The 27,722-nt window shown below is 38.9% G+C and overlaps 1 protein-coding gene and 1 non-coding gene across 2 annotated transcripts; both read left to right on the forward strand.

Annotated features, from left to right (window-relative positions):
- The first annotated feature begins 4,738 nt into the window (after positions 1-4,738).
- Positions 4,739-24,041, forward strand: LOC103699336 (mediator of RNA polymerase II transcription subunit 15a-like). Its single transcript, XM_039119784.1, has 9 exons — positions 4,739-4,874; positions 12,615-14,039; positions 17,355-17,425; positions 17,899-17,976; positions 18,103-19,251; positions 21,210-21,536; positions 22,919-23,107; positions 23,196-23,284; positions 23,389-24,041. Exons 1-9 carry the CDS (start codon positions 4,775-4,777, stop codon positions 23,591-23,593), a joined length of 3,633 nt encoding a protein of 1,210 aa, XP_038975712.1. The 5' UTR covers positions 4,739-4,774; the 3' UTR covers positions 23,594-24,041.
- Positions 24,042-26,672: 2,631 nt separating this feature from the next.
- On the forward strand, positions 26,673-26,753 carry TRNAL-AAG. Its single transcript has one exon. It is a non-coding gene; the product is annotated as a tRNA-Leu (tRNA).
- The last annotated feature ends 969 nt before the right edge of the window (positions 26,754-27,722 follow it).

Raw genomic sequence — 27,722 nt, forward strand, 5'->3', positions numbered from 1 at the left:
ACTAAAACTTTGTTCTCTACTATTTAGATCGAGAAGGTCTCTATGAGGTAATGCATAGACATCGGCAGCTAAAAAAGAATGACCTTCTTGAAAAAGAATGACATTTTTCAAGAAGGTCTTTATGATGGGAGCTCTTTTCGTAAAAAAAATAATATGATGACAGAAAGAAGAATGACCTTTTACAAACCACCTTCTTCCTACTCCAAGCTTCATTATAACTTTCAGACATATTTGAACTTTCCAAAACAAGCCAGTTTGTATCATTTCTTGAAAACTTACAGCAGAAAAGAAAAGAAAATATAGAATAATTAAGTAAAAGACTCTAGTGGGACCTCATATCTCGAGGTGATGTGTGGGATGTTTCATTTAGCCGGCTGCTATGTGGGCACACCATGGTGTTTAGCCTTTTATTTTCTTTTCCGCTTGATAGACATCAGCAGAATGTAAGTCCCATAGGAATGTATTTGGTTGAAGGGGGATAAAAGTTATACTTTTTTCGGGTAATGTTTGGTGTTGCTTAAGAATTGTACTTTTGCAACTTTTTGAAGAAAAGTACTTCCTAGAAAAAATGTGCTTGGTAACAATATCTGAGAAATGCTTCAACAAAACGAAAAATCAAACAAAGCGTTTTAGGAGAAGATAAGAAACCTAGCTTCAGGTTCCTTTTGGGAGAAGATCTTATAAATTAAAAAAAAAAAACAGAAGCAACACTAATAGAGATAGTTTAATAGAATTGATATCATACTAGAAACTAGGAATTCAGGCATAAGGCATAAAAATCCAATAGGGATAGTTTGGAAACAAAACACACTTAAAATAAATATTTAATTGAAGCACATTAGTTTGTAGAAATGGAATCACCAGCATATATGGACTTATGGTCCCTTTTTTCTAAGTCTTGCTTCAAAGCAATGCCATGTGTTCCCTCGAAGTCTTATCAATGCAATGAAGTCATGGAGCCCGGGTTTATCTAAAGTCACACCTTGTGTCCAAGAGAGAGCGTTTGTGTGCGTGTGTGTGTGTGAGCGAGAGAGAGAGAGAGAGAGAGAGAGAGAGAGCTGCTTAACATCTTTGGCTAGTGTGTATAAAGAGAAAGAAGAGAGAGAGGCACATGATCCTAGAGAGTAGGTGTATAAATGGTATCTGAAAATCCAATAACTTGATCTAAATATTTTACAATAATGGGGTATGGATCCATTTAAGTTTTCTATAACCTTATTGGAATGAAGTCGATTTCCATATATAGGATCCAATTTCTTATTGGATCAAACTTGGATGTAACTATTGAGCTATATTCAAATATGTTGTGGTTCAAATTTGGCCCGAGGGTGACCACGTCGGGGGAGTCGAGGGAGCTACTGGCCGGGGCGGAGAATGAGGAGAGCCACCTCCCGCGCGACGGCATACCTGCACAAAGCCTCACCGGTGGTTCCGGTGAGGGCCCTTCGACACCCAAGTTAGAGTGGATCTTAGTTGGTCCAAAAGTTCTCTTAGTGTTACCTAATGGGCCTATATATAGTCTCCGTAGAGGTGTCCAGATGGCGGAGGTATGACCTGTCCTCATCATGGGAGAAGATAGGTTTTAGACAGATGGTGCGCAGCTAGAGCTTGCTTGAGGCGCACGGTATAGGCCGTTTCTGTGAACGATAAGGCATTGACGGATGCGACGGGGTATGGCTGGAGCAGCATGGCGTTGTCCACTGTCGTTAGCCAGCAAGCAAGCATGGCGCGGTGACGTTGTAATGTACGGCCATGTAGGTGGGCGTGGGCACGCACGAGGATGCTATCATGGGCGAGGCCGAGCTCGATGAGGGGCCACAGCGTATATTCAGAGAGGTTGGCTTGGCGGTTGCTGAGGTCGGCCTCACTTCTCCGGTCCCGAGGTCGTCCAGTAGAGCGCCTCGAGCTCGAGGGTCGGGGCGCGTTAATGGATAAGATGCCCCGAGCTCGGTCGGAGCGCATTGGCGAATATAAAGGGCGCCCCGAGATCGGTCGGGGCGCGTCGGCGAACATAAAGGGCGCCCCGAGCTCGGTCGGGGCGCATCGGCGAATATAAGGATGCCTCGAGCTTGGTCAGGATGCGTTAGCGAATATATAAGGGCACCTCAAGCTCGATCGGGGCGCGTCGATGAGTATAAAGGGCGCTCCGAGCTCGGTCGGGGCGTGTCGGCAAATATATAAGGGCACCTCGAGCTTGGTCGGGACGTCATTATAAACATCAGAGGAGGTTACTGCAAGTCGTGGCAGCGGAGAGATTCGGCCGAGGTCAACTGAGCCTTCGACAGAGCCCGAGGTCGGACTGGCTTTTAGCGGGACCGAGGTCCGGCTCAATCGGTGTTGGGGTCTATTTGGCTAAATTAGGTGGTCCTATTGTTGTGAGCAGGACGATCCATTTTGCCCCCCATCAAAATCCAACGACCCGATAACCGTATGAATGTATATATGGTTGCATTAATTCCTTTTCTCCATGTTCGGATTTATACTTTTCTCGAACAAGCTCTCTTTAACTTTCCAACACCATCATTTCAGTTCCCAACACCTAGGTGGCACTTATATTCTGATTCTCTTTCAATCAAATCTAACTTCAATGGGAACTTAAAAATCATTCTCAAAGTAATTGTTTTTTTTTGAAAACCAATCATTTACTTCCCATGTCGTGCTCCTTTACTACTGCAATCTGCCACAAATTCACCATATATGGAGGACTGTTGTGAGGAGTCCTTGTAATTTTGGGAATTGTTGACCTTTGCTAGCTGTCTAACTAAAATCATGCGCTCCAATCCTAAATCAAATACAATTATTGATTGAGCTTGATGCGAATTTTGAGCTTTCTAAATTGATGGATCCCAACATGAATTCGAACTTGATTTTTCTTTATCAAGTTTGGATGTGGATACAGCATGGATCCAACTAGAGTTTGACCTGATTACAACCCTACTAAAGAGAAATGGAGGGAGCAAGAGGGCTCTGTAGTTTGGAAGTTTCACCAATATCCACCTGTAAATTTGTCTCAACACCCAATCCAAAATATAGAAATATTTTAATTTTTTAAAAATATGATTTTTTTTTAATTTAACCTTTTCAAAATAATGTGATAGAGAGAGAGGAAATTGGAACAGTCTAACCACTGTGAGATATTGGAGGTGATTGGGGGGCACATCTCATGATGAGGGTGGTTGGCAGACCTTGTGTATGTAATACATGTACTGGAAATCACTTGAAATCGGGTAGGGGGGAGCATGGCCCCCCTCTGATTGGCTCTCCCCATGTTCTGTGGTGATGGGGCTTCTGATATTGAGGATCACAGACCAGTCTCAATGCAGGACTTCTCTGATTGCAGATCGCCAATTGGTTTTCTTTTTTGATCGATTTATCAATGGTGGTGAGTTGCCTATTGGAAGCATGGCCTATGATCTGATATTCAGTATTTATCATTTATTTTTTGTTTATCCTTACAATCGTCCGTGCTGATCTTTCCTGTTTCATTTATGCTTTAATCTACACTGAATGTTAAGTGATGCGTTACATGTTACTAATCATTCATGATCCATACCATTGTTCAAACCTCGAGTGTTAAATGATATGTTGTGTTGCATATGTTTGGTTTTAGAACTTATATTTAGTTAAGTTTACTCGAAATCTTCTCCTTAATTTAGTGTTTGTGGGTTGATCATTGAATCCAGTCCTTCAACCACTAATGAAATATATTATTTTTCATCAACAAGTTGTGCATAGAAGTACCACCTATTTACATTTCCAAATGAATCTGTTGGCACAACCCATCTGTTAGAATCTGGTGAAGTGATTCTTTTGAATGTGAGTTTATCAATCGAGGTTGAGTAATCAATTTGATTGAATACTTGATAAAAAATCAAGTGCTGCATATTTTATGCTATCTACCTCTCAAAAACTAAACCATCCGGTTATTATATTTTATCAATCTAGTCATAGCTTTTCATCTATTAATAGAAGCATCAAAGAACTTGGAGTTAAGATCATCACGCTGAAACCATTGCATTGCCTTTTTACCCTTAATTGACTCTCTTCTGTTCAAGAATAGGGTTTATGAGTTTCTCTGGAAGTTGTGCCTGAATGTCTACAACTGCAACCTTGGTGTGATCATTCTAAGAGGCAGGAAAATCAGTTTTCTTTTCCTGTCCAGATTTTATGAGATCTCTTAGTAGCCTTCTACTTGCTTACAAACCAAACATTGGCTTACGTTTGGGACAAGAGTTGAGGGATGCTGTAAGCTTCCCAGAAGGGCAACATGGTCAGTGGTATCAGGCTGTGAAAGATATCTACCATGGAATTTGGGAATAGATGCAATAGGTCATAATATTACGCACTGCTATCCAAGGTTCACCATCTTGGTACTAGACCCTGTACCGGTAATATATTGGTACATTTTTTATATGCTTGGTAAGAGGGTTAGTTCAGCGTATCGGCACTGAGTATGCTTCCCATAAAATGTAACAGTGCAATACCGGTATGGTATGGTACACTCAATTTGCACCGGTACTAACTAGAATGGCGTACTATGCTGCTATCAAGTCTACAAAAAATTCTGCTAGAGACATGAGCATCCTGGGTCGAAGTCCATTTATTGCCGATTTACATTCCAGTGTCTTCATTCATGCCCAACACATGCTTATTCCTACCTTTCCCCCCCTTTTTCCTGTTAATATGAGCTAAAATCTTCCATGGTAAGCAACTTTTCCTATTTTGTATATTTCAGGATGAATATCAGAGGAGAATTTCTGCAAAATTGCTTACAATGGAAACAAGAGCTCAAAATGGTGCTGGAATTAATTCTTCACTATCAGTCCTTGCTACTGAGAGCCAAAATTTAGCTGATCCAGGAATTGGCACAAAAGGTATTAGTTTTTCTAACATGAAGCATAATATATCTTTCGGTTTTTTGATTTATATTTTTTGACTAAAGAGAAAGACTTATTCTAGTTCAAAGATTATGGAAAAAAGCTTCTTTTGCCTTTTCATATATATAGTCTTCTTATTTTGATCCAGTATAATCTTAAAGCAGGTAAGGCCCATTAAACTTCTCTATTAGTGAATTCTTATTCCATGTTGCATGTTTGCCATTTCTTTCCATACATGTTTATCTGCTTGTCTGGTTATGCTGTCTGGGACATTTGGGTTAACCTGAGATAATATGGTTTCATGCTTTTCTCCAAACTATTAACACATAGACACATGTTTTTTTGGTTTCCATGTCTTTTTTTCTTTTTAAGCTTTCTTTTCTTTGTATCATTATACCATTAGATTAACAAGGATTGAAAAGCCAAGTGAAAGCCTTGTATTGGCCAGTATTTACTGTATTTATCTGGCCAATATGCCCCTGCATATGTTGAACTGGGTTTGTGGCTTTGTGCCACTCCTTTTGGTCCATATCAGGGTGTATTGGTTCTGAACTGGCCCTGAACCTCGCCAAACCAAGCAGTAAGATACTGCTTGGGATGAACTTTTAAAGGTTCTTTGCTTGAAAATATTCAAAAAATTGTACAGACTGCTATAATGATTATATGTCTAATTAAGTTTGAATAAGGATGCTTAATTAAATTTTAGACTTGTTTAATTTTTCATTAATTAGGCATATATTAAGATACTGCAAGCTTAATTGTCAAAGTTAACATAAAATCATTTTCTTAATTTAAATCTGTTTGATCATCTGAAAAGGAGCTACGAAAAAATTTAGAAATTTGTTTAAGGAAAAAAATAAATTTTCTTAATTGTTTATGTTGGTATTGCATATTAGGGTTCCCTGGGGGCTGGGGCTGTCCTGCATCAGTGCTGGTCATTAAAAAGACATTCGATGTACCAAATAGAATATGATGACAAGTTATTGAATCTAAAAATTAAAATATGAAACTGATGGATTCAGAAAATTAATTCAAAACATAACATATATGCAAGATGAAACATATAACTGCTGTCATGCATGCAAGATGCTGAAACAAACATCGGTCTGTAGTCTCTAAGAACAAAAAAAAGAAAAAAAAACTAATTGTTGAGAACAGAGATAATGAGAGTTACTAAATTCTTTGAGTCATAGGAGATGGGATATATATCTTGCGCAGTTTATTTGCTGCAGTCGCAATTAGGAATTTGCCTTGTTCGTTTTCCTCCATGCTGGACTATAGATTGTCAATGAATCCAAGATGTTTGTGAACAGATAGCAAAATTGATGCTCAAGATACCTTTGCAATTTAGGATTAGGGTTTGGAAGTAGGAAAAAACCAACAAGTGGATTACAGCTCTGATTATCTTCATATCTGAAACATAAAGTTAGCAAAAAAGAACTGACAGCAGATCTTGTGGTGTGTTAAGGGACACAAAGAATATGGGACTTATTTAGAAGATTGCTGGGCTGTGAAGACTTGTGTCGGGGATTAGAAAAGCTGTTGCATGGCTGAAATCATGCTGGGTGAGATAACCTGTCAGCAGTCCAGTTTGATCCTTTAGGAAGGCCTGTTTGATGGCTGCTAACAGCACCTATATTAGGTGGTGCTAGACTGCAGTATAGGACCCATGCACGCGTGTTTAGTCTATCTTTTGTTGTGCATTGGAGAGATCTTGTGTACTTGTACAGGGTTAAGAAACCCAAACAAAACCTCGGTCGTTACAAATAGTATTAAAGCGGACTCGGCTCATTGCTTATGTGTGACTAGTGGATCTCACAGGTTGATCATGATGTTTGTGATTGGATTTGGACCATTGTCCTGACAAGAATGCTAGGCTTTACTCTAAGGGAGTAAGTGAAGACCCATACAGGCGCATGTTTAGTCCCACATTATTCATGCATTGGGGAGATATTGGGTATTTATACAGGGCCAAGGAACCTAAACAAAACCATTCAGCTAGTCTTTTCAGGTGAGGTCCTAGGTTGTTACATGCAAAATGAAAGAATAGTAGAAAAGAAAAAAATAGAAAACAAGATGCAAAGAAAGAGTGAAGAAACTTATGGAATAAAGAAACGTACCTGACTGAAACTGGTTTGATTCTCACTTCCGAGGGCCTTGGATCTGATTTTCCATAAAACCCTCATAGGAGAAGCCTTAAATAGCCATGTGCTTAGTGTTCTTGTTCTTGCTACAATGATATGAACCATGGAATGCCGTACCGGCCGGTACGGGCCGGTACGTACCGGTCCAGTCCTAGACCAGTACCGGAACGGATAAAAAACCGGTATTTCCCGATTTTTTATCCGAACCGGCCGGTACGGGTGCGTACCGGCCGGTTCGGGCCCGTACCGGCCGGTTCGGAGCCCGTACCGGTGCGAACCGGCCGGTTCGCATCGGTACGATTTTTTTTTTTTAGAACCACAGCGCCGCGCGCTGTGGTTTTTGAAACCACCGCATACCGGCCGGTACGGTACCGGTACCGGCTGGTACGGACCGGACCGGACCGGTACCGTACCGGTCCGGCCGGCCACCGGTACGCCGACCGGTACCGTACCGGTCCGGCCGCCCACCGGTACGCCGACCGGTACCGTACCGGTCCGGCCGCCCACCGGTACGCCGACCGGTACCGGTACGGCGGACCTTGATATGAACTATATTCTGCACCTATTTTTATTCGTAAGACACCGTCTTGCCTCTACAATTATGCATGTGACTAAACTAATCACTTAAATTCAATCTTTTTCACACTAGACTGAGTAGAACATGGACTAAAGGGACTAAAACAAAAGATAAAATTATAAGTAAGACTCAAAAACCTAACAAGCTCCAATGGTTCGAATGATGCTTGATGATAAGGTTCACAATACCAATTTGTACTTGTACTGGTACCATTCTAGGACCATGTTAGTATAGGTCAGCTTATGGTATGAATACTCGGTAACCCCCTTGTCTCCAAATTCATGGTGCCACATGATCGAAGTCAATCCAAATACTCGGAAAACTTCTTGAGTGTTGTGTATAAATGCAAAATACTCAATCCATCAAACATTTTTATTTTCATATGATTAATGGACTCTTAGATTATTAGATATATAAATAAATATTCTTTTACTTATTTGCATGTACTCTTGTATTCTATTATTGTTAAGCAGTCTATGTAAATAAATAAATAAATCTTTAAAAACATGAAGACATGATGCTTCTGTGGAATGACATCAGTTATCATACAATTTGCTTTCTTTTTATTATGTGCACTTATCTTAGGAAAATTTATTGATATTAGTTTTTTCTTGATACAAATTGATCAACTTGATTGTTACCAACTTCTTGTACCACTTCAAAAACCTTAGCAAATATAGAGAAGGATGCACTTAATGTTACCTTATTACTTACAAAAATGGAGCATTAAGAAAATAATTCATACAAAAATGTAAATAATGAATTTGGAGGCCAAAATTAGTTGTACAGGTGCATAATGTCCATGTGAATGTGTATCGGTTAATGCCTTATGTTGATATACTACATGTTATGGTATATATTAGCCGAACCATCGAAATTGGACGGTTTGGTCCATACTGAACCATCCCGAATTGGACGATTCGGTCTATACAAAATCGAACTAGTCAAGAATCAGGATGGTTCAGATAGTCAGAAAGGTTTCTGCAAAAGTGGCCTTAAGGCATGTCGAGTTTGTGTATTATAAATTTAACGAGGCTTGCGATGTCCCTTAAATAACCTCCAAGCCTCCCTGACCCCTTTGATTGTTCGACATCTCTCTCTTCCTTCCTCGTTCCTCCCCCTATCCCCTTGGGTCCTCCATAATTAGAGTTTTGAAGCTCCATGTTACCCAACCGTAGGCTCCATCGGTGATAGTGACACTGCGCTCTCCTCAATCGTTGTTGAAGGTGACTTCGATCCCCTCGATCGTGACCAAACTTAGGTACTGCTCTCTTTGTTCCCCCCTCCCTCTTTCTCCTTCTTCCCTCTCTCCCCGTCGCTCATTCACCCCTTCTTCTCTCCCCACCCCCTAGTTATCCTAAGATTAGCATTAAGGTTAGGGCTTTTCTCTCCTTCTCTCTCTTCCTCCCTCTTCTTCTCCCTATCTTCCTCTACATGGACCCCTCTCTCTCCCTCTCCCTCCCTCCTCTCTCTCTCTTCCTTGTTTTCTTCCCTCACCGTACTTGAGTGTGCTCTTAATCGGAGTGGTACGCATGTGTACTGTACCGAACTGTCGCCGGCCAGTATGAGCCTTGGTACCGGTCTGGCAGACCTTGGCATGTGCAATACCCACCTTTGGTTTATAGATTGTACATGTTAGGTAGTTGATATTTCAAACATTGCATACTAACTAGTGGATACACTTTTAATGTGTTATAGTGGATTGCGACATAGGTCCAGATACCACTACTAGTTAAGTTATCTTTAGGATTGGATAAGTGATGTAGCACATGGTGCTGCAAAATAAAGGAGAAAAAATAGCGGACTCGTGAATGAATAATAAAATTAGTATGAATTTTGCAAAATAGCCCACTAAATTTGGATATTTGCTTCTTAAGCTTTCTTGTATGATCATCTTATGCTGTAGAATAAAATGAGATAGTGTAATGGTGACGTGAAAGCTAAATAATAGATGAATATATCTAAAAGTATAAGAGCATAAACATGAGGGCAGAAAAAATAGATGTGTTGCAAGTGTCCTTGCCAAGGTTTGGTGAACAGGTATCGTGAACCGTATTGGTGAACTATCGGTATGGTATAGTATGGGCTGTGCCATGTTGAAGTGTACTGAAATAGGGAGAGGGAGGGGCAGAGAGAGAAGGGAGGAGAGAGAGGGGGAGAAGGAGAGGGCAGGAGGGACTATAACTAAGGTTTGCCGTCTCGGTACCGGACCCCGTACTGGTGCCACACTAATATAGTATCGATATAGTATTGTACATATTTTTTTGGCGTACCGAGTGTCGGTACGCCACCGATATCGGTACCGGTATGGTACAGTACGTTCGGTACCGTCCGGTTTGGTACGGTACGACATACCATGATTATAACCCTAAACCTAATAGAGTGAGAGAAAGAGAGAGAGGGAGCAGAGGGACTTACCAGTGACGGCCGACATTGTCAGCGAGTGGCATCCGACAGCATAGGTACCTTCAAAGGCAGTCCGAGGAGCGAGTGGATAAGAAAGGGCCTCGAAGGCTCTCAAACCATAGAATGGGTGGGGTGGAAGGCATTTTATATATGAACTAACTTGAGCAGCTGTACCGTCCTAAGCTAGCATCGCTATGGCTCCGTACGAGCAGTTCGACTTGGTTTAGCATTCACTAATCCTTGCTAACAAACATGTTATAAAGAGCCACTCACAATATATCTTCGTAACTTTGAACTTAATGCAGGAATATGAGCTAAAACATATGCATCATGGGTTACTACGATGAACTTGAGATCTGCTCATGACCAAATATATCTTAAGGGGCATATATGATGGTGACGATATATATTGAAGCAAAATGCATTTAATTGTATATGTAGTAGTAGTATCTCTTATGCATGTTTTCAAGTAATCAACTTTGTAAGCCTAAAGCAAAAATCCAAAGGAGGAGATAGATGGAGAATTTGGCAATAGACTTGTTTGTTGCCCCTTTGATGCTCGAGACACATGGAATCAAATGGTCATGATAAAATCATTCCATACATTCTAAACCGTTGACTTAACTTTGGTATTATCTCCCATCTCCCATGATCTTTGTATATAATTTTTTGAAAATATAATTCCCTAATGAATCAAATATTGGATGAGGGTTCTATCATTTATACCTTCAATTAAGGTAATTTATTTGAAAGGCCACTTAGGTGAAGCAACTGTACTTATTGTAGTTTACTAATTCAAAAGTTTGGTTTAGGAAACTCTCGCTATCATAAGTAAGGATTAAAGTTAGTGTTCACATCATAGTCCAATGTTCGGCGAGCCAATATTGGATGTCGTACCAGCTAGCTATTGGTTTGATATGGTATTGGTATGTGCTATATCGAGCCAAGGTGTAAGAAGCATTGGGAGAATTGGAGGAGAGAGGGAGAAACCTGACCCTAGCCCTACGAGGAGGAGAATTAGGGGAGAGATAGAGAAGACAAAGGGGAGAAAGGGGGTGAGGGGGAAAGGGTGGGTGAGGGAGGAGACTGAGGGAGGGAGAGAGAGGTGTACCCGTTCGAATGCCTGGATGGGGATGGCATTGGCATTGGTCTTATTCAGGGTTGATGGCGTTGGCATCGATTGAGGGCATCAGCATCGATGTCAGTCTTGATGTCGATTGAGGGAATGGTGTCAATTAGGGTTCGACAGGGGTGAGAGATCTGAACATAGTCAAGTGTTCAAAGTTGGGGGATTTTAAGTTATAACAAGCTAAACCATCATGATTGTTTGAGCCATGTCGATTCCTGGCCAGTTTGGTTTGGTATACCTTGAGCATGAATCGTCCAGTTTGGGGTGGTTCAACATATGCTGCATTATAACTTAAAAGTACATATGAATTGTACCATGCCAACAGGTTATTTATAAGATGTGAGGATGTGTACTTCCATTATTCATGCTAGCTCATATTTCTGCATCAAGATGATGCATTTTGATACAACCATATATATAGTGGTAAAATATCTATTTTCAAAATTTATCGGCATAACCTTTAGAGTAGGCATGTTAATAACAAACTATCATTATTTATGTTGGATCCAAGGCATGGAATTAACAAAGCTCATCCTATAGAAGTTTCTTGCATTAGCAGTTTATGAGGCTCCCACAACAGCACCTTAGCAGTATGTGTATCACAACTACATTGTGTTTTAATGAGTAACAATATTTCATATCTCTTATCAGAGTTTTGGAGCTCTGTTATATTGTTTGTGTCTAAACATATTTCTATAATGTTAGTTATAGGTTGGATTGCTTGAAGCTATGAAATACACATGCTCTATATTAGTTAAAATAGATTCACATTAATTGGTCTTGTGCAAATAAATTTAAACTATAGTTGTTACAGCATTTCTCTGCACTAATTAAAGTCTATTATATTAGATTGATGGTTTTTAAGAAAATTAACTTAGTGCATTTTGGCACGCTAACTTTGTCTTTCTATGTTGGAGTATGCTAAGTAATGATTGGCTTCAGCATGATTTGTATGTTGTGCAGGTACATGATTGCCACAATTATGATGCAAAATACTTCAATCCTGGATCATAAGACACTTCTGGATTTAGTTTCATCCTAGCTTATGAACTTAGGTGATAAAATTGTTGCCTACTTGTTGTGTTAGATGGATGGAAATTAAAAGCAAATGCAGTTTATTGTTACCTTATCATGATTTTTTTGGCATGAAATATCTTATTAATCTTGATGTAGTACATGAATTATATGCCTCATTAATCTTGTTGTATTTTTAAATTACTGAATTTGATAAAACATTAAATTTTTAATTAGAATGGTCTTGCTGAAACAGTTTGTACTGTGACCTTAATAAATGGGCCATAAACATAGCTTGAACAAGTAATAACAGTAAAACTTTACCATGCGATGCTCTTCACCTCATATTTTTCTTTCGACATATTATCTCATGCAACCATAATGAAAAATTTTGGACTTAGGCTTTTAACAGGATATGTTCTTACTCCATATCTACGATATATCTATTTAACTGACAACTCTTTCAGAGTCTTCTCCAACCGCATCGCTTGGTATACAGTCACAAGTTAGCTATGAAGGGCAATCATTAGCTATGTCTCATGTGAATCAGTCTCCAGTGCTGCCACCACTCTTGCCCCAGAATCATCAGCACAAAGCCACATTAGCCACTACACAGGGGTCTGCCAGTCTTTCTCATACGATGTCATCTGTTTCAGGATTCAGCCGGTCCACTGTGGCTAATGCTGATCAGACCTCTCATTTCCAGAGCATATCAAGCGTATCACAGAACTTTGTTAGTAGTTCTGCAGGGCAAGGTTTAACACCAGAAAGATATGCCAATGGACAAAGGCAGAATTGGGGTAGGCAACAACAACCACAGGCATTCATTTCCCAACAACATCAACAGCAATCACAAAACACATTTGTTTACCAACATGAGCTTCAGCAGCAAATTCTGAAACAGAATGTTTCTCATCCTTCACTCTTGCAAGCACAGATCCAACAGCAGCATCTGCAGCAGCAGCAGCAGAATTTTTTGCATCTTAACCAAGTGAAATCTTCTCAGCAACCTTCAATGCAAATGACATCCAGTCTTCAATCAGGCCAGTCCATGGTCCATCAGATGCGGCCTACAGTTACACAGTCAGCTTCACAACCCAACCTTCAGAAAAATCAAATCCAACAGTGTGTACCATCTTCACTTAAGCAACATCCACAGTTAGTTGCAAGACACAAGAAGCAGGCACAACCTATTATACACCAACAATCATCTTCACTTCAGCAGGAGTGTACTTCTGTTCCTCAACAATCTATCTTGTCGTCATCACAGAAGCTAATGGGTCAGCACTCAAGTATCTCAGATATGCAACATTCCAAGCTACTTGGACAACAAAATAGTGCCTTGAACATGAAGCAGCAGCAGAAAAGACTACCAGGCCAGAAAACTAGTTTGATAAGCATGCAGCAAGCACAACCAGAGTCGAGTCAACGGATTATATCTTTACATCAGCAGCAGCAATTAAGGTCGCAAACTAACATTTCCGGACTGAAGCCGCAACTGCAACCACATCAACAGCAACAGCGGCAGTTGATATTTGGATCCCATTCTAGTGCCTCAAACATGCAGCCAAATGAATGCACAGTGCCTTCCTCGCAACAAACAAAGGCTGTAACACAGCAACGAATCCAGCAGCCAACTGTTACATTCTTACAATCACAAGGTCGGCTGTCCCAATACCAGTCATCTCAACAACAACTGATGCCTCAGGTTCAGTCTCAGCCTCCACGATTGCATCAACAGTTGGCTATGCATCAGCAGCCAAATTTGTTACAACAAGAGATGCAACAAAGGCCTCAATCTTCAGGCGCACTGCTTCAACCTCAAAATTTGATTGAAGAGCAGAGACCATATATTCAGTCACAAAGAGGGCTTCCAGAGGCAACATCTAATAGTAAGTGGGGGAATAAATAGTTTTGTTTAAAACTTTAAATGATGTCCTAGATGCCCTTTATGTTTTTACAACCCTTCCCACTGTTTATTCTGCTTTCTACTCTTTATTTATCCCCTTTATTGATATTGTTCATTTCTTATGAATCTTGCGACCCTTTCTGCAGTTTATTATGCTTTCTACTCCTTTTCTATCCCCTTTATTGATATTGTTCGTTTTTTTATGAATCATACTGGTTCTTCCTTTCTCATGTCAAATGGCTTCTGGAATTTACCTGCTCTGTGTTGTTTTTCCTTTTTCCCAGATTCACTGCATAAGGTTGTGATGAGTTTCAGAGTTTTTGAAACAGGCTATGGTGAATTATCATGTCAATTGCTTATTATATCTTTGCTTTATGCATTAGAAGTTCTGTTGCTACAACATCTTTATAATTTAGATACATCATTTCTTCTTTTCCATGGTAGGAATTGTATATTTATTTGATGTCTCAACCTATTTGAATCCATTTCTTTTGTTTGTTTCTACCTACTTTGGATGTTTATACACGAGCTTACACATTGGAAAATTATCCCTCCTGCTCTGTCATCCCATGTGCTTTTGGGATTGGCTTTTTAATTGACACTCTCTCTCTCATAACTCTCCATTAAAAAAAAATATTTTACAGTTTTCTGTACCTTTAAGCATTTATGTTGCTCCTTTGCTTGCTTAAACTCTAAGATTATTTGCGTAATTATGCCTAAAGTATAATTAACAGATTGGCCTTAAAGTATTTACTGATAACAGATCTTTTGATGTATTCCAACATAATCTGATAAGGCATTGTCACCTGAGTTGACGGATAAGTTGCTGTGCATTTCACCTCTTTTTTTCCAACTAATATATTAAATTTGTTTGATGGAGACACTTACCTGGAAACCCATAGGGGCTTTTTGGTTGACTGGTTTTATTTAAAAGAGGTACACAATAAGCTCAAAATGATTGATTTTTTTATAAAGATGGCAGTTTGGTTGGTTTCCATAACACCTTTTTTGTCAAAATTAATAGGGTGAAAAATGAATTTTATGAAAAACAAGTCTCCCATTGCTTTTCCTAAAGCTATGTTACAAAGAATTATGTTTTATGGTATATATTTTAGTAAAACTCGCAAGGAACCAGACAACCCCTTAATATTTTGGACAATTTTGTGCTTTTTATTATCTTTCAGATAAAATCTTCACAATTCACATTGTGTATTACCTTTCAATCTTTAGCATGCTTTTTTTTCCAACCACTAGTCCTATCAAGAGAAGTTCATAGTGAGTCTTAAATCTAACTATTAAACTGTAAGCTCTTGTGAATTTAAATTAACTGAGAAGAAAAATAAAAGGAGTACTACTACTAGTGGTCTTCTTTGTAGCTTAGGTACGTATGGCTTGTCTTTAATTTCTTTGATTTACTCTCTATCTATTGTCTTCGTTATATATATATATATATATATATATATATAATGAGAGACTTTGGATATATAAGTTTTTATTTTTATTTTGCAGAGAATACTTATAAATTATAACAACTGAAAATGGAGATACATAAATCGCCTTCTTCAAACACCTCTAAGGCTAGGAACTAGCAAGAAAAGGCCTTCAAATTGCATGTTGGGTCCATTCCGAATATGTAATGAATGTCATTAATTGCTGGATACAGCTACTAAATGTGTCGAGTACTTATGTATTCTATTTTGTAAAAATAAAAGGGCTCCATGTGCTTATGGATAGACCTGGGAATAATTCCTCGATACCTCAAGGGATGATAAGCAGGTTTTTTTTCCTCCTTTTCGATGGATGTTGATGTTTCACTAATGGATGGTTAATTTCAGATTCCCATGTTGATGTCATTGTTTGAGATTTATTATGGCCCATGAAGTTGAATGATGACTGAATGATAGAGTTTGTGGATTTTGATCTTATTGTATGAAGTGTAAGCTATTTTTGTGATAACCCTTTATAATCTATGAGTGCTTTATTTATGTACATGTAAATAATTATTTTATATAGTGAGCTTAGCTATATCATATTTTATTTATCTTTTAAATTGCCTGATTAATATGTATATATTGTGCCATATCATATCATATATCCATGCCGTAAAGCTTGGGAGGATTTTCTGAATTGGAATGTCATCAAAAGTATGATAAAAATTTTCTATCTGATGTGTCATTTGTGCGAACTTACTCTTGAAAATGTGTCTTTTCTAAATTCATCATTTTTTATGATTAACATGGGTTTGTTGTTGCCCCCTTCAATAAAATACTGGCTCTACCAGTTGTCCTAGCCTTGGAGAAGTCCTAGGGTTGGATGGCTCATTATAAAATTTTTCATATAGTGAGGTAAACTAGTTCTCACTAAACATATCTTTATTTCACCATGTGCAGCTCAAGGTTTTTTAAGTCGATGTACAGATTTGTATTGGTTACTGGCTGGTACGGGATGACTGCATTGAATTATGTTATGGGTTGTATATGTACTAAGCAAGAATAAGCAGAAGGTGTGAAAACACCTTCAAACTCGTCCTTAGTGGTGTCAAGTGGTGCGTGGTTCATTAGAAGTTGGTTTACAGCAGTTTAAGGTGGTTTAGGTCCATTGGTCTAGGGATCAGTCCTAAGGGGGTGCGAGATGCCGGATTCTTGTGACAGTATGAGCCACTGCAGGATGTAACATGGTATTTTAGTCATTAGGATTCATCAATCACTTACTACCTGCAGACTATATTATGTGATAATTTTCCATGGGCAATTCTGATGGTAGATGGTGGACCTACTTAGAAGTTTGTGAATTGCATCTAGACTTGAAACTTTTGCAATGATGTTGATGCACAATTGATTTCAAAAACCAAATTATTTCTATTATTTTTGATACTTAATAAATCATTAGAGATTTCTTCCACGGGCATCCTAAAAGTACAATTTTATTGCTTTCGGGTTTTTTTAGAGTAGTAAGGTTGTGATAGAATGGGTTTTCAACTTCATGTTAAATTTTCTCTCATCTTATAATATGCCGGAATTTAGATCCGCCAGTAAATAAAGTAGAAGTCCTATTCAGAGAATTATTTACGTCTAAGATAAGGTTTTGTTCTGCTTATTGAATAATAATTTTACATAATTTTGGTTCATATGATTTTTTTATTGGTTAACTAAGTTGAATCCTGTGGCTGAAAGATTGTTAGCAGTTGTTGTTTAATGTCTATCTTGTTGGCCTTGGGTTTCCCTTGAAATATTCCTACTTGCCTAATGCCTATTTCTTTCAGCTAAATGTTTTCTTTTTTCAAAAAAAAAAACAACAGCATTGGTGGATTCTACAGCACAGATTGGAAATGCAGATGTCGTTGATCGGCAAGAGGAAATCTATCAAGAGGTGACTTATCGCAGCTTTCCTTTCTTGTAATTTCCATTGATATATTTTTTGTGTTTTATATTATTCATTTGCATAAATCATGGTCTGCCGTACCGGTCCGGCCTGGGACCGGTACCGGATCAGCATAAAATCCGGTACCGGTAATTTATTGTTGAAGAACCGGTACGGGACCGGTTCGGACCGGTACGGGACCGGTACGGGACCGGTTCGGACCGGTACGGAACCGGTACGGACCGGTTTCGTACCGGTCCGGGCCGCCACCGGTACGCCGACCGGTACCGGTACGGCGGACCTTGGCATAAATGAAAATTCATTGCAGTGCTAGACAGACCTAAGTTGTTCTTTCAAAAGAATAGAGATGCCCCATGAAGTTTAATCTGTTGGTTAATTTAAAAATTAAATTAGCATAAGAAAGAAACTTAGAGATTTCACCTCTGCATTCTATTAGTTTTGATGGTTTTCCTCAATTGCAGATAATGTCCTGGAAGAAGTACTCTACAGAGCTCAATGAATTCAATGGAAGGATTACTCTGAAGATTGCGCAGTTTCATGTATTATATCTGTTGACCCATAAAGCTTTAGATTTCCCTACAAGTTAAATAGAAGAAATGTTTGAAAATCTAGTTTTTTTCTGCTAATCAATCTTGTCTTCCCCCTTTCCCCCCTTATTTCTACAGCATGAAGGTGTCAATGCGGCGGCAACAAAACAATCAAAACAGTTTGAAAAAGCAAAATCGTGCCAGTCTGCATCACGGCTCATATTAAATCTTTTACATACATCTAAGAGCAACATCAATTCTGATGTGATGAGGAAGTTTCCTTTGCTTCAGAATTTTATGAGCAATTTCATAAATTCAAGAAAGAATAGGAGTGTTCCTTCTCAGCCTCAGGGACATTCTCAGTCCATGCCACAGCATCTACCATCTCAAGTTTCTCAGCTGCAGCAGCATGATAATCATGTAAACGAGGTGCAACGGATAAACTTGCCGTGCTCGGTAGCATCAATGCAGTCAGCTGCTGCACCAAGCATGCAGCTTGGATCCATGCCTTTATCAACGGCTGTTAATGTTCCAACAACACAGCAGAACATGGCAAATACACTGCAGCCAACTCCTAGCTTGGATCCAACGAAGCAAGGATCTTTGGACTCCATGAAACAGGGAACTGTGGGCTTGGTGCAACAGGATGATGTTGGATCCTTGCAGACTACCATCAGTGCATCTCAACAGCTACATCAAGTGACACAGTTGCCGCTGCACCAGATGCCACAGCATCAAAAAAATGATGTAAATGAGTTGAAGGGGAGACAAAGCTCTGGCATCAAATCAGGATTATATCAACAACATTACCCTTCAGGTCAGCACCATAATTATTCTCATCAACAACTTAAGGCAGGTGTCTCTTTTCCAATTTCTTCTCCTCAAAACCTTCAACCTACTTCACCTCAAGTTTCTCAGCATTCATCGCCTCAAAAAATTGATCAGAACATTCTATTGTCATCTCTTCCAAAAGAGCAAACACCTTCGCAGTCTGCAAACTCAACCTTTATTTCGTCTCCTTATGCTCCCACAACTCCCTCTCCAGTACCTGGAGATCCTGAGAAACATTTTAGCATTTCATCATTATCAAATGCTGTAATTATTGGACATCAACAAGCATTTTCTTCCCCTCAAAGTCATCCTATTACTATCTCTACACCTGGGATTTCAGCCTCACAATTGCTTGAAGAATTTTCGAGTCCAGATGGGTGTGAGGCGAATGTTGTATTTACAACTCTGGGCAAATCAAATGCCAAAGAACAGCCTATAAATCGCTTAATCAAAGCGGTCAGTCAACTTTTCTAAAGCGCTTTTATATATTGGTCTTTATATGATTTTGTGAAAACTTGGTAATTAATCAAGAAAAGTTATTAGATCATTTTCTATGTTCAATTATTTGCATTCATGGATCTGAAATATTGATTCTCAACATCTGCAATATAGCTAAAACTTTGTAAGTGTTTATTGATGAGGATTTTGCTGCATTTCACATTGTAAAGCTAGATTTTTGTAGTCATTATGAATGTTACTTACATGTTATATTAACTTTTAATCATTATGAAGTTACAGGCTGCATTGAATATGGGACATGTTTTTTTGATATCATTTAATAAAAAATTTCATTCAGACATCCATGTATCTGAAGTTATTAAAATTTTAAACTTGTATTTTATTTGCAAAAGCCATGTTTTTACAAGGTTATTTAGTGATTGATGCCGCCATTTCCCATACGCATTCTTGTGCCTCTTGAAGCTCCTATTAGTTCCATGGAATCGCTGATTGAATAGATTGATGATCTTGTGTGGAGCTGTCAAAGTGTAAGCCCCAGTCAAAGTGATCTCAATCTTCAATCATCAATCCAACATCTTATCATGATTGGGGGTCCTGCAAGAGAATTACAGTCTCTCTTTGAAAAAAAGAAATCATATCAGTTGAGGTCAAAAGGAATTTCCTTAATTCCAGAAATTTTGTGTTTTTTTACAATCACCTCATCAGTTCAAACCCGATTTTTAAATATTTCATAATTTTTACTCTTTTCTCACATTCTTCCGTTTTTTCTCTTCCTTTTTCTTCTTCTTGATTCTTTTCCTTAAAATTTTAGAAATTACTTTTTTATAAACTAAGAAACAGCTTCCAGTTCTGCTTGAACTAGTGTGAGCTAGTTCAACAAGCGGTTGACCTGTTATGGTTGGTATTTGGTAACCTGGTCTTTTCCATGAACTGGATGTACACTGGTAGAGGCCAAAATTTACTGGTTAGGGTGAATTTATTAAATATTGGGCTGTCCAGAATCTGATTCCAACCATTTTCTAATTCATGATTTGATTAAGTAAATAATAGATTTGCTTTCAACTATAGCATAATCTGATGAGAAGGTTTTCCGGTGCATGTCCTTTTCTTTTTTCTTTTCTTCAATTGTTAGATTTTATGCTCTTTTTTTACAACCTACTAATGCTTAAAAGTGCTATCTAAACATTCGAATGGCTGTCTAGAATCTCTAGATGCTTGGATGGGTGTTTCATCCATCAAATGGTTATTTTAATAAATTCTTGAATTGACTATATTTGGAGGCCGGTCTATATGTCTGCCTGGGACATCCAAGGACTGGATGTTAAACATTTTTAGTGGAGAAAGAGCATTATATGTGCACAAGATAAAATCATGTTGGTCAACAATTTCAAGCATTTGCAAAATAATGTAGGGCTCTTTAATTTATCGAGGCTCTTATGTATCTTGTTGTCCAGCCTTTTGGCATGCTACAGCTGCAGGAAGTGAAAAAGTTATTTTTTTTATTTAGGGCTATTTACTTTCTTCGAAATTCTGGTCCAGAGACTGTCTTGTTGCTGCACTTGTATCAATATTTAAACAGCTTGCTTAAAGGTATGCCTCATGTGTTGTAAATATTTCCTATATAAAAATATAACGTATTGGTAGGCGCCGGTACCAGTCCGAACCAGTATCGAACCGGTACCACTGGTTTAGCTTAATTCACGCATCCAAAATATTTGGAAGATACATGCCAGTACGGTTGGCCGGTACCAATTTTTAACACCGAACCAGACCGGTCAGAGCCGGTACTAGTTCGGTATGGGCTGAACCGGCTGGTACAGGCCGGTTCAGCATTCCTTGCTTGGTACCAATTGTATAGATAAGAAGTTAGCTACTAATATGTTAGCATGCATATGCAGTATGTTTTCCAAGTTTTAAGAAGTATGAAAACTTTATTGTTTTTGCTACTCTTTCAGGTACAATCCTTATCACCAAAGAAGCTGAGCTCCTCTGTTAATGATATTCGCTCTGTTATCAGCATGATTGATGGAATAGCAGGCTCAGCACCTGGAAATGGTTCCAGAGCTGCTCTTGGTGAAGATTTAGTTGCCTCAACAAAGTTCCATTTGGAAGCTCAGGAACTCATGTCACAGGATGGAAATAATATGACAAAAAAATTGAAGCGTGATATAACTGCCAGGCCCTTGAATGTTATGCCATCAGCTGGCAGCATGAGTGATAGTTTCCAACAATCTGAACTTGAATCAACTTCAACATCCAATTTCAAGAGACAAAAAGTTGAGGTATGGTATAATCCAATTCGTTTTCTTGTGTAGCATCACTAAATGTTTTCTATTATTAATGTATGTTACCTTTAAGTCTGCAGTGTTCAGCTTTTATGTCTAAATTATAAATTCTTGTGTACAATTAAGCCGTTTTCCCCTAGGATAAAGGTCAATTATGCTTCAGAGTGGTGGTTTTTGTTAGCTTGGACTTATTATACAGAATAAGGAGAGATAGATGAAGATATATGTAATAGAACTAGAGCTAGTTGGATGAAGCGTAGAGGTGCCTTTGGGGTTTTATGTGATAAATAAGGTATTGCTGATAATCTATAGAACGACTCGGGGGTTTCATGAATTTACCTAAATAATAGGCAAGCAAAAAAGAACCAACGAAAAGAGGTGGGTCTAGCAGAAATGAGAATTTTGACATGGATTTATGTTTTTTTATTGAAAAAAGAAAGATCGAGGGTGAAATTCCATTGGAGTTGCTGAAATTATGGAAATGATGGGAGAATCATCAAATTCGGTATGAGCAATATTCAGTGAGGACCTAATGGGGCACCAGCAAAGATAGGTTCTAATATGTTTTAAAAGATGTAGAAGCATAGAAGAGAAGACATAAGGTCACGTAGATGGTGATTGTGAAGAAGGATTTGGAAAAGCTTGAACTAATACTATGGATGGCCCTGGAAAAGTAAAAACTATGTCAAAACTGTTTGAGCTAATTACAATCCATAAAGCCAATGCCATATATTGTGACAAAGCTGGATGATTATTGTTAATGTTTGAGTAAAACAACCCTTACTAAAGAAATTTTCCATTTTTGACAAATTAAAACAACATTTATTTCTTGGATATCAATTAGATAATGATTGAACTGTTCCAGAAATAATTTATGATAGATCAGGCTTAATCAAGATAATAAGGTGGGCTTGTAACAAATAGTCCAGAAACTGCCATATGAGGTTTAATTTTTTGAATAGTACATTTCCAAACAACATAATCAAATCCTCTAAAGATGTAATTCTGTGGAGATGACCTTATGTTAAGCACAAAATTACAGCTTCGAAAGAAAATGCAGATTTTTTTAAAATTATTTTTAGTACATTGACAGATGCATTATGTAGTTGGTTTCCAGAGGTGAGGCATGTCTATGTGAACTGATATTTTATTATTGTATACTCGTTCTTTTCTTTTCTCATTATTAAATTGCAATGGAAATATATTAGACGAGCATCTGGAACTAGTTCCAAGGCTTAAGATGATGTAAATTAAAATTACATGTGCACATAAATTTTTATAAGCCTTGAAAGAACAGTTGCACATTGTCTATCATCTAATATCATCATGCTACTTAGTTTTTGGTATTCTTACTGTCTATTAAGATCTCCTCGATGCAGGTCAACCATGCTCTACTGGAAGAGATCAACGAGATAAATCAAAAATTGATTGGTATGGTGATAACTGCAAGTGAAGATGCTGATATGGTTGCTGCTGCAGCTGGGGGAGAAGGGACAGTTATCAAATGTTGTTTTAATGCTGTGTTTCTTTGTCCGAACTTGAAATCACAGTTCGCTTCGGATCAGATGGTGAGCCCTAAATAGCCAAAAGGCAGAGGTACATATATGAACTCCTCATTGATCTATCTAGTATTGATTCAACATTTTGTTTAGGCAGTCTCCAATTGTGCCTCTGAGGATTCTCATTCCTACCAATTATCCAAAATCATCCCCCATACTTCTAGACATGTTACCAAGTGAACTGAGGTGAGATGAAATTGTTGTGATTTTCATGCTTAGGGGGTTTGAGTTCACCACTCCCTTCTATATCTGACCTGCAATTTTTCTTATTCAATCATGTGTTCCTATAGCAAGGAGTTCGGAGATCTTTCTGTCAAGGCATGGTCAAGGTTCAGAATGTCCCTCCGTGACCTTCCACAGCCCCTTTTGCTTAGAGAAATCGTAAAGACATGGGATGCCTGTGCACACAAAGTTATTGATGAGTACGCTCAGCAAACCGGAGGCGGTAGCTTCAGCTCTAGGTTTGGTGCTTGGGAGAATTGTGTCAGTTCGTGACCGTGCTGCCGTCAACAACATGGATTTCTGAGGTCTTATGGGTATTTAGCCATAATTAACTAATCATCATGATGGCCATTTTTATGAAGGATGCCTGTTGAAGACCATAAAAATTTGAACAAGGGAGTTAGCAAACAAACAGCTGGGGACAACAATTTCTTCTGAATTTTTGCTAATTGTAATTCATTTGTCATAGGTCCCATATATATATTTTTTCTTGTGTTATTTAGAAAGCAACAACCTGGCATTCTTGGGGTTTCATATGCAGATTCAACAGCTGCATTAGTGCACTCGAGATGGAATCAATGTCATATATTGTGTGACATAGACTGTTTAGTCTTCTTGTTATGCCATATTGATTATACAATATACTGGTTCAAACCTGGTTTCAGACAATTTCTTTTTTACATTAAAAAATGAAAGTGTACATAATAGAATTTGATTTTCTGTATATCATGGAGTATAACTCCCCTGCAATCAATTTTAGCCTGAGGCTTCCATATGTGGTGCACCTGTCGGCTTGACTGTTTAATGAAGTAACAAACATGTGGTACGAATGAGTTTGGCAACTAAGGTGGCTGAAAGAAATGAGTTGTCCATCATCTTTCTCATACGCGTCATATATGTCTGCTTAAAACCCTGTTATATATGATTCTTGAGTTTTGATGTCTGAAAAGTTGAATGCGCTATATGGAACCTATTTTTCTCTGCGATGCTTGAGAAAATCTTGGGCCTCACGAATCATAAAGGGTGACTTCAGAAAGATTTAGTTTGCTTTGTCCTACTTGTATAAAGATTTACTTTGTTTTTAAGCTCCTGACTTTACAGGCATTGCATAAGCCTTCCATCCTATTTTTTCAAGATGATTCTGTAACTCTGATCCAAATTATGTGTTATGTAGGTTCATTCATAATTTATGGCATGATAAAACTGAAGACAATATTGATAACATAGAAATCTGTCTGATAACAATGCATCTAGCTGGTTTATGAAATTCATAGTCAATTTTTTTACTAAATTTTCACTTTGTTCTCACGCAACCATAATCATAATCAGTCAAACCTTCTTTCAATTATTTGAAAGCTTTACGAATTCTCATTCAGCAAGCAATTCTATTTGGACCTCTCAAATTATTTAAAAAGGTTAGTTACATTTCAAGCTTTACCATTTTGGTTATCTACCTTCCATCCATTTTATAACAAGCTATTCTTACGCTGAATAATCTGCTATTGCAGTCATTATCTTTTTCTTTGTTATAATGCATATAATATAACAAAGGGGGCCCAAACCTGTTACAGGCTGCTGTAAGATTACAAAATCATCTTAAACCTTCTAACAAGAATAGATTGCTTACAATTTGCTACAATTTTTGACTTTTAGTCTTTAGATACAAATTAAAAAATTTTATTTTAAAATAATATATCTAAAAGATGACTCTTATAACAATCCATTGTACGGTATGATTGTTATTTCTATTTTGATTCTAAATTGCAATTTTCTCTTTAAAAGAGTTTGTGCACCTGCATAAATAATAATAATAATAATAATGTTACATCGGATATCCTAATGTTTGTTATTTAACAATAAAAATTTGGAACCACACGCTAACAACAGGGAAGTAAAAGGATGATGACTATTATAATGTTATAATGGCCTGCTATAAGTCTACATGTTGGTCATAGAGCCAATATTTCGCTATCTGTATTACATATAAACTCTAGGGTATCCTTTCCTTATCAAGCCATCTTCCCCTTAGCCGGCTTCCTCTCCATCCTTTCATCTGCGACAATTGGTATCAGAGTCAGCAAAGGCTACGTATTATAACCTGCTGTTATTTCTATTTTTATTCTAAATAAAACAATTTTTTGTACAATTTTCTCTCTAAAAGGGTTTGCGCACCAGGAAAAACAAACGCTGTAACGGCTGTTATAACACTCGTATTTTAATATAAAAAATTGAAATCACCCTTTTGTAATCGGGCAAATAACGGCTCAGATTACCGATATAACAGTCGGCGGCAATGGAGGCCGTTATATTGGAATAACGCCGTTATCGGAACCTTAGCCCCTACCCAATCTCCTCTCCCTCTCTCCCGATGTTCTCCCCTTCCCCCTCGGCCGCCGTCCGGTCCCTCTCCGGCCTCCTCCGTCTCGCCGCCGGCGCCGGCGCCCTCCGGCTTGCCCAGCGAGCCCACGCCCGCGCCTTCCCCATTGGCCTCCACCGCCACCCCGTCCTCTCGTCCGCTCTCATCTCCGCCTACGCCCGCCTCGGCTTCCGCTCCCTCTCTCGCCTCGTCTTCGACTCCGCCGCGGCCACCGGCGCCCCGTCCAACATCTTCCTCAGGAACGCCCTCCTCGCCGCCTACTCCCGCGCCGGCCTCTTCATCGAGCCCCTCGCCATCTTCCGCCGCATGCGCACTCACCAATCTCCTGATCATTTCACCCTCGCCATCCTGGCCAAGGCCTCCGCCGAGCTTGTCGACTCCGGCACCGGCAGAGGCATCCATTCCCTCGCTATCTGCCTCGTGTTCGGGTCCGACACCGTGATAGCTGAATCAAGCTGTGGATTTTATAAATTCAATGCCAGTTGCACCCTCTTTATCTAGTGTTTGGGGAGCTCTTTTTGGTGCTTCTGTGATTCATAAAAACCAGGAAATGCAAGATCTGGCTTCCAGGTTCCTTCTTCAGTCAGAACCAGAGAATCCATCAAATTATGTATCTCTATCAAATTTGCATGCCCCTTCTGGAAGATGGGATTGATGAATGGCGTGAAACATGCTACTGTGCTACTAGAATTGTTAGAATTATGTAGTTTTATACATTATTTTTAATTTTAGCAAATTATTTCTGATTTTGATTTGGAAGTATATGATTGAAATATTTATCAGATAGCAGCATATAGAACTAATAATAGGACCAAGCGAAGCCTATTAGCATATTCTTAAGGTAAATGGCTTAGATCGAGGCCCAGCTTGTGGATTAGAAACTTTTTAATTTGGTCCAGATAAGAATTCAATGGGGAGGTTGAGCTCGGGTACTTTGATTCTTAATAATTAAAAACAATAAATCTAATGCAACTGGTTGAGATGGCCGAGTTGGTCTAAGGCGCCAGATTAAGGTTCTGGTCCGAAAGGGCGTGGGTTCAAATCCCACTCTCAACATAACGTTTATTAATCATTTTTCACCGAAGCAAATTACTAAAAAAATTTCTCCTCCCATTCATTTTGACAAAAAACAATTTGTTAAAATCATTTTTGAATCCTACTCTCAATATATATTGTTTTAATGTTTTTGGTAAAACAAATTACTAAAAAACACCATCGTCCATTTTATCTAAGTAAACAAATATTTGTCACATATTTAGAATATACATATATTATTATTATTATTAAGAATATATATATGTATATATGTATTGACACACATACTTACATATATACATACTCTCAACATAACGCTTTTTAATCATTTTTCACCGAAGCAAATAACTAAAAAAATTTCTCCTCCCATCCATTTTGACAAAAAACAATTTGCTAAAATCATTTTTGTGAGGCCCAATAGTCCCACATCGGAAAGACTCGTTCCAGAGCCTGGGCATATGATGTCACGCCCCCGCCTCTGCGAGGCACGTGAGGCACCCAGTGCCCACGTGGGGGCCACATGAGGGGGGAACACGGGGCTCCCCTGCCAGATATTGTCCGGTTCTAGGGCTTCACGCAAGCGTCCTTCACCCCTCCCTGGTTTTGTTTTCCACCCAAAATGCGTCTGCAGGATTTGGAGACACCCGCCTCATATGCCCAGGCTCTGGAACGAGTCTTTCCGATGTGGGACTATTGGGCCTCACACCCTTCCCACCATCGGACAAGAGCCGTCCTCGGCTCTGATACCAAATGTCACGCCCCCGCCTCTGCGAGGCACGAGAGGCACCTAGTGCCCACGTAGGGGCCACAAGAGGGGGGACCGCGGGGCTCCCCTACCAGATATTGTCCGGTTCTGGGGCTTCACGCAAGCGTCCTTCACCCCTCCCCGGTTTTGTTTTCCACCCAAAACGCGTCTGCAGGATTTGGAAACATCCGCCTCATATGTGAGGCCCAGTAGTCCCACATCGGAAAGACTCGTTCCAGAGCCTG

The sequence above is a fragment of the Phoenix dactylifera genome, unplaced genomic scaffold (genome assembly GCF_009389715.1).
Source record: "Phoenix dactylifera cultivar Barhee BC4 unplaced genomic scaffold, palm_55x_up_171113_PBpolish2nd_filt_p 000613F, whole genome shotgun sequence".
Classification (NCBI taxonomy): Eukaryota; Viridiplantae; Streptophyta; class Magnoliopsida; order Arecales; family Arecaceae; genus Phoenix; species Phoenix dactylifera.

What these genes read in the sequence shown, in the direction of transcription:
- LOC103699336 (XM_039119784.1), top strand. Translation starts at nt 4,775, where the DNA reads ATGGAAACAAGAGCTCAAAATGGTGCTGGAATTAATTCTTCACTATCA. An exon ending in TCCAGGAATTGGCACAAAAG is followed by an intron (nt 4,875 to 12,614) that starts GTATTAGTTTTT and finishes CAACTCTTTCAG; the next exon opens with AGTCTTCTCCAACCGCATCG. An exon ending in AGTTCGCTTCGGATCAGATG is followed by an intron (nt 23,108 to 23,195) that starts GTGAGCCCTAAA and finishes TTGTTTAGGCAG; the next exon opens with TCTCCAATTGTGCCTCTGAG.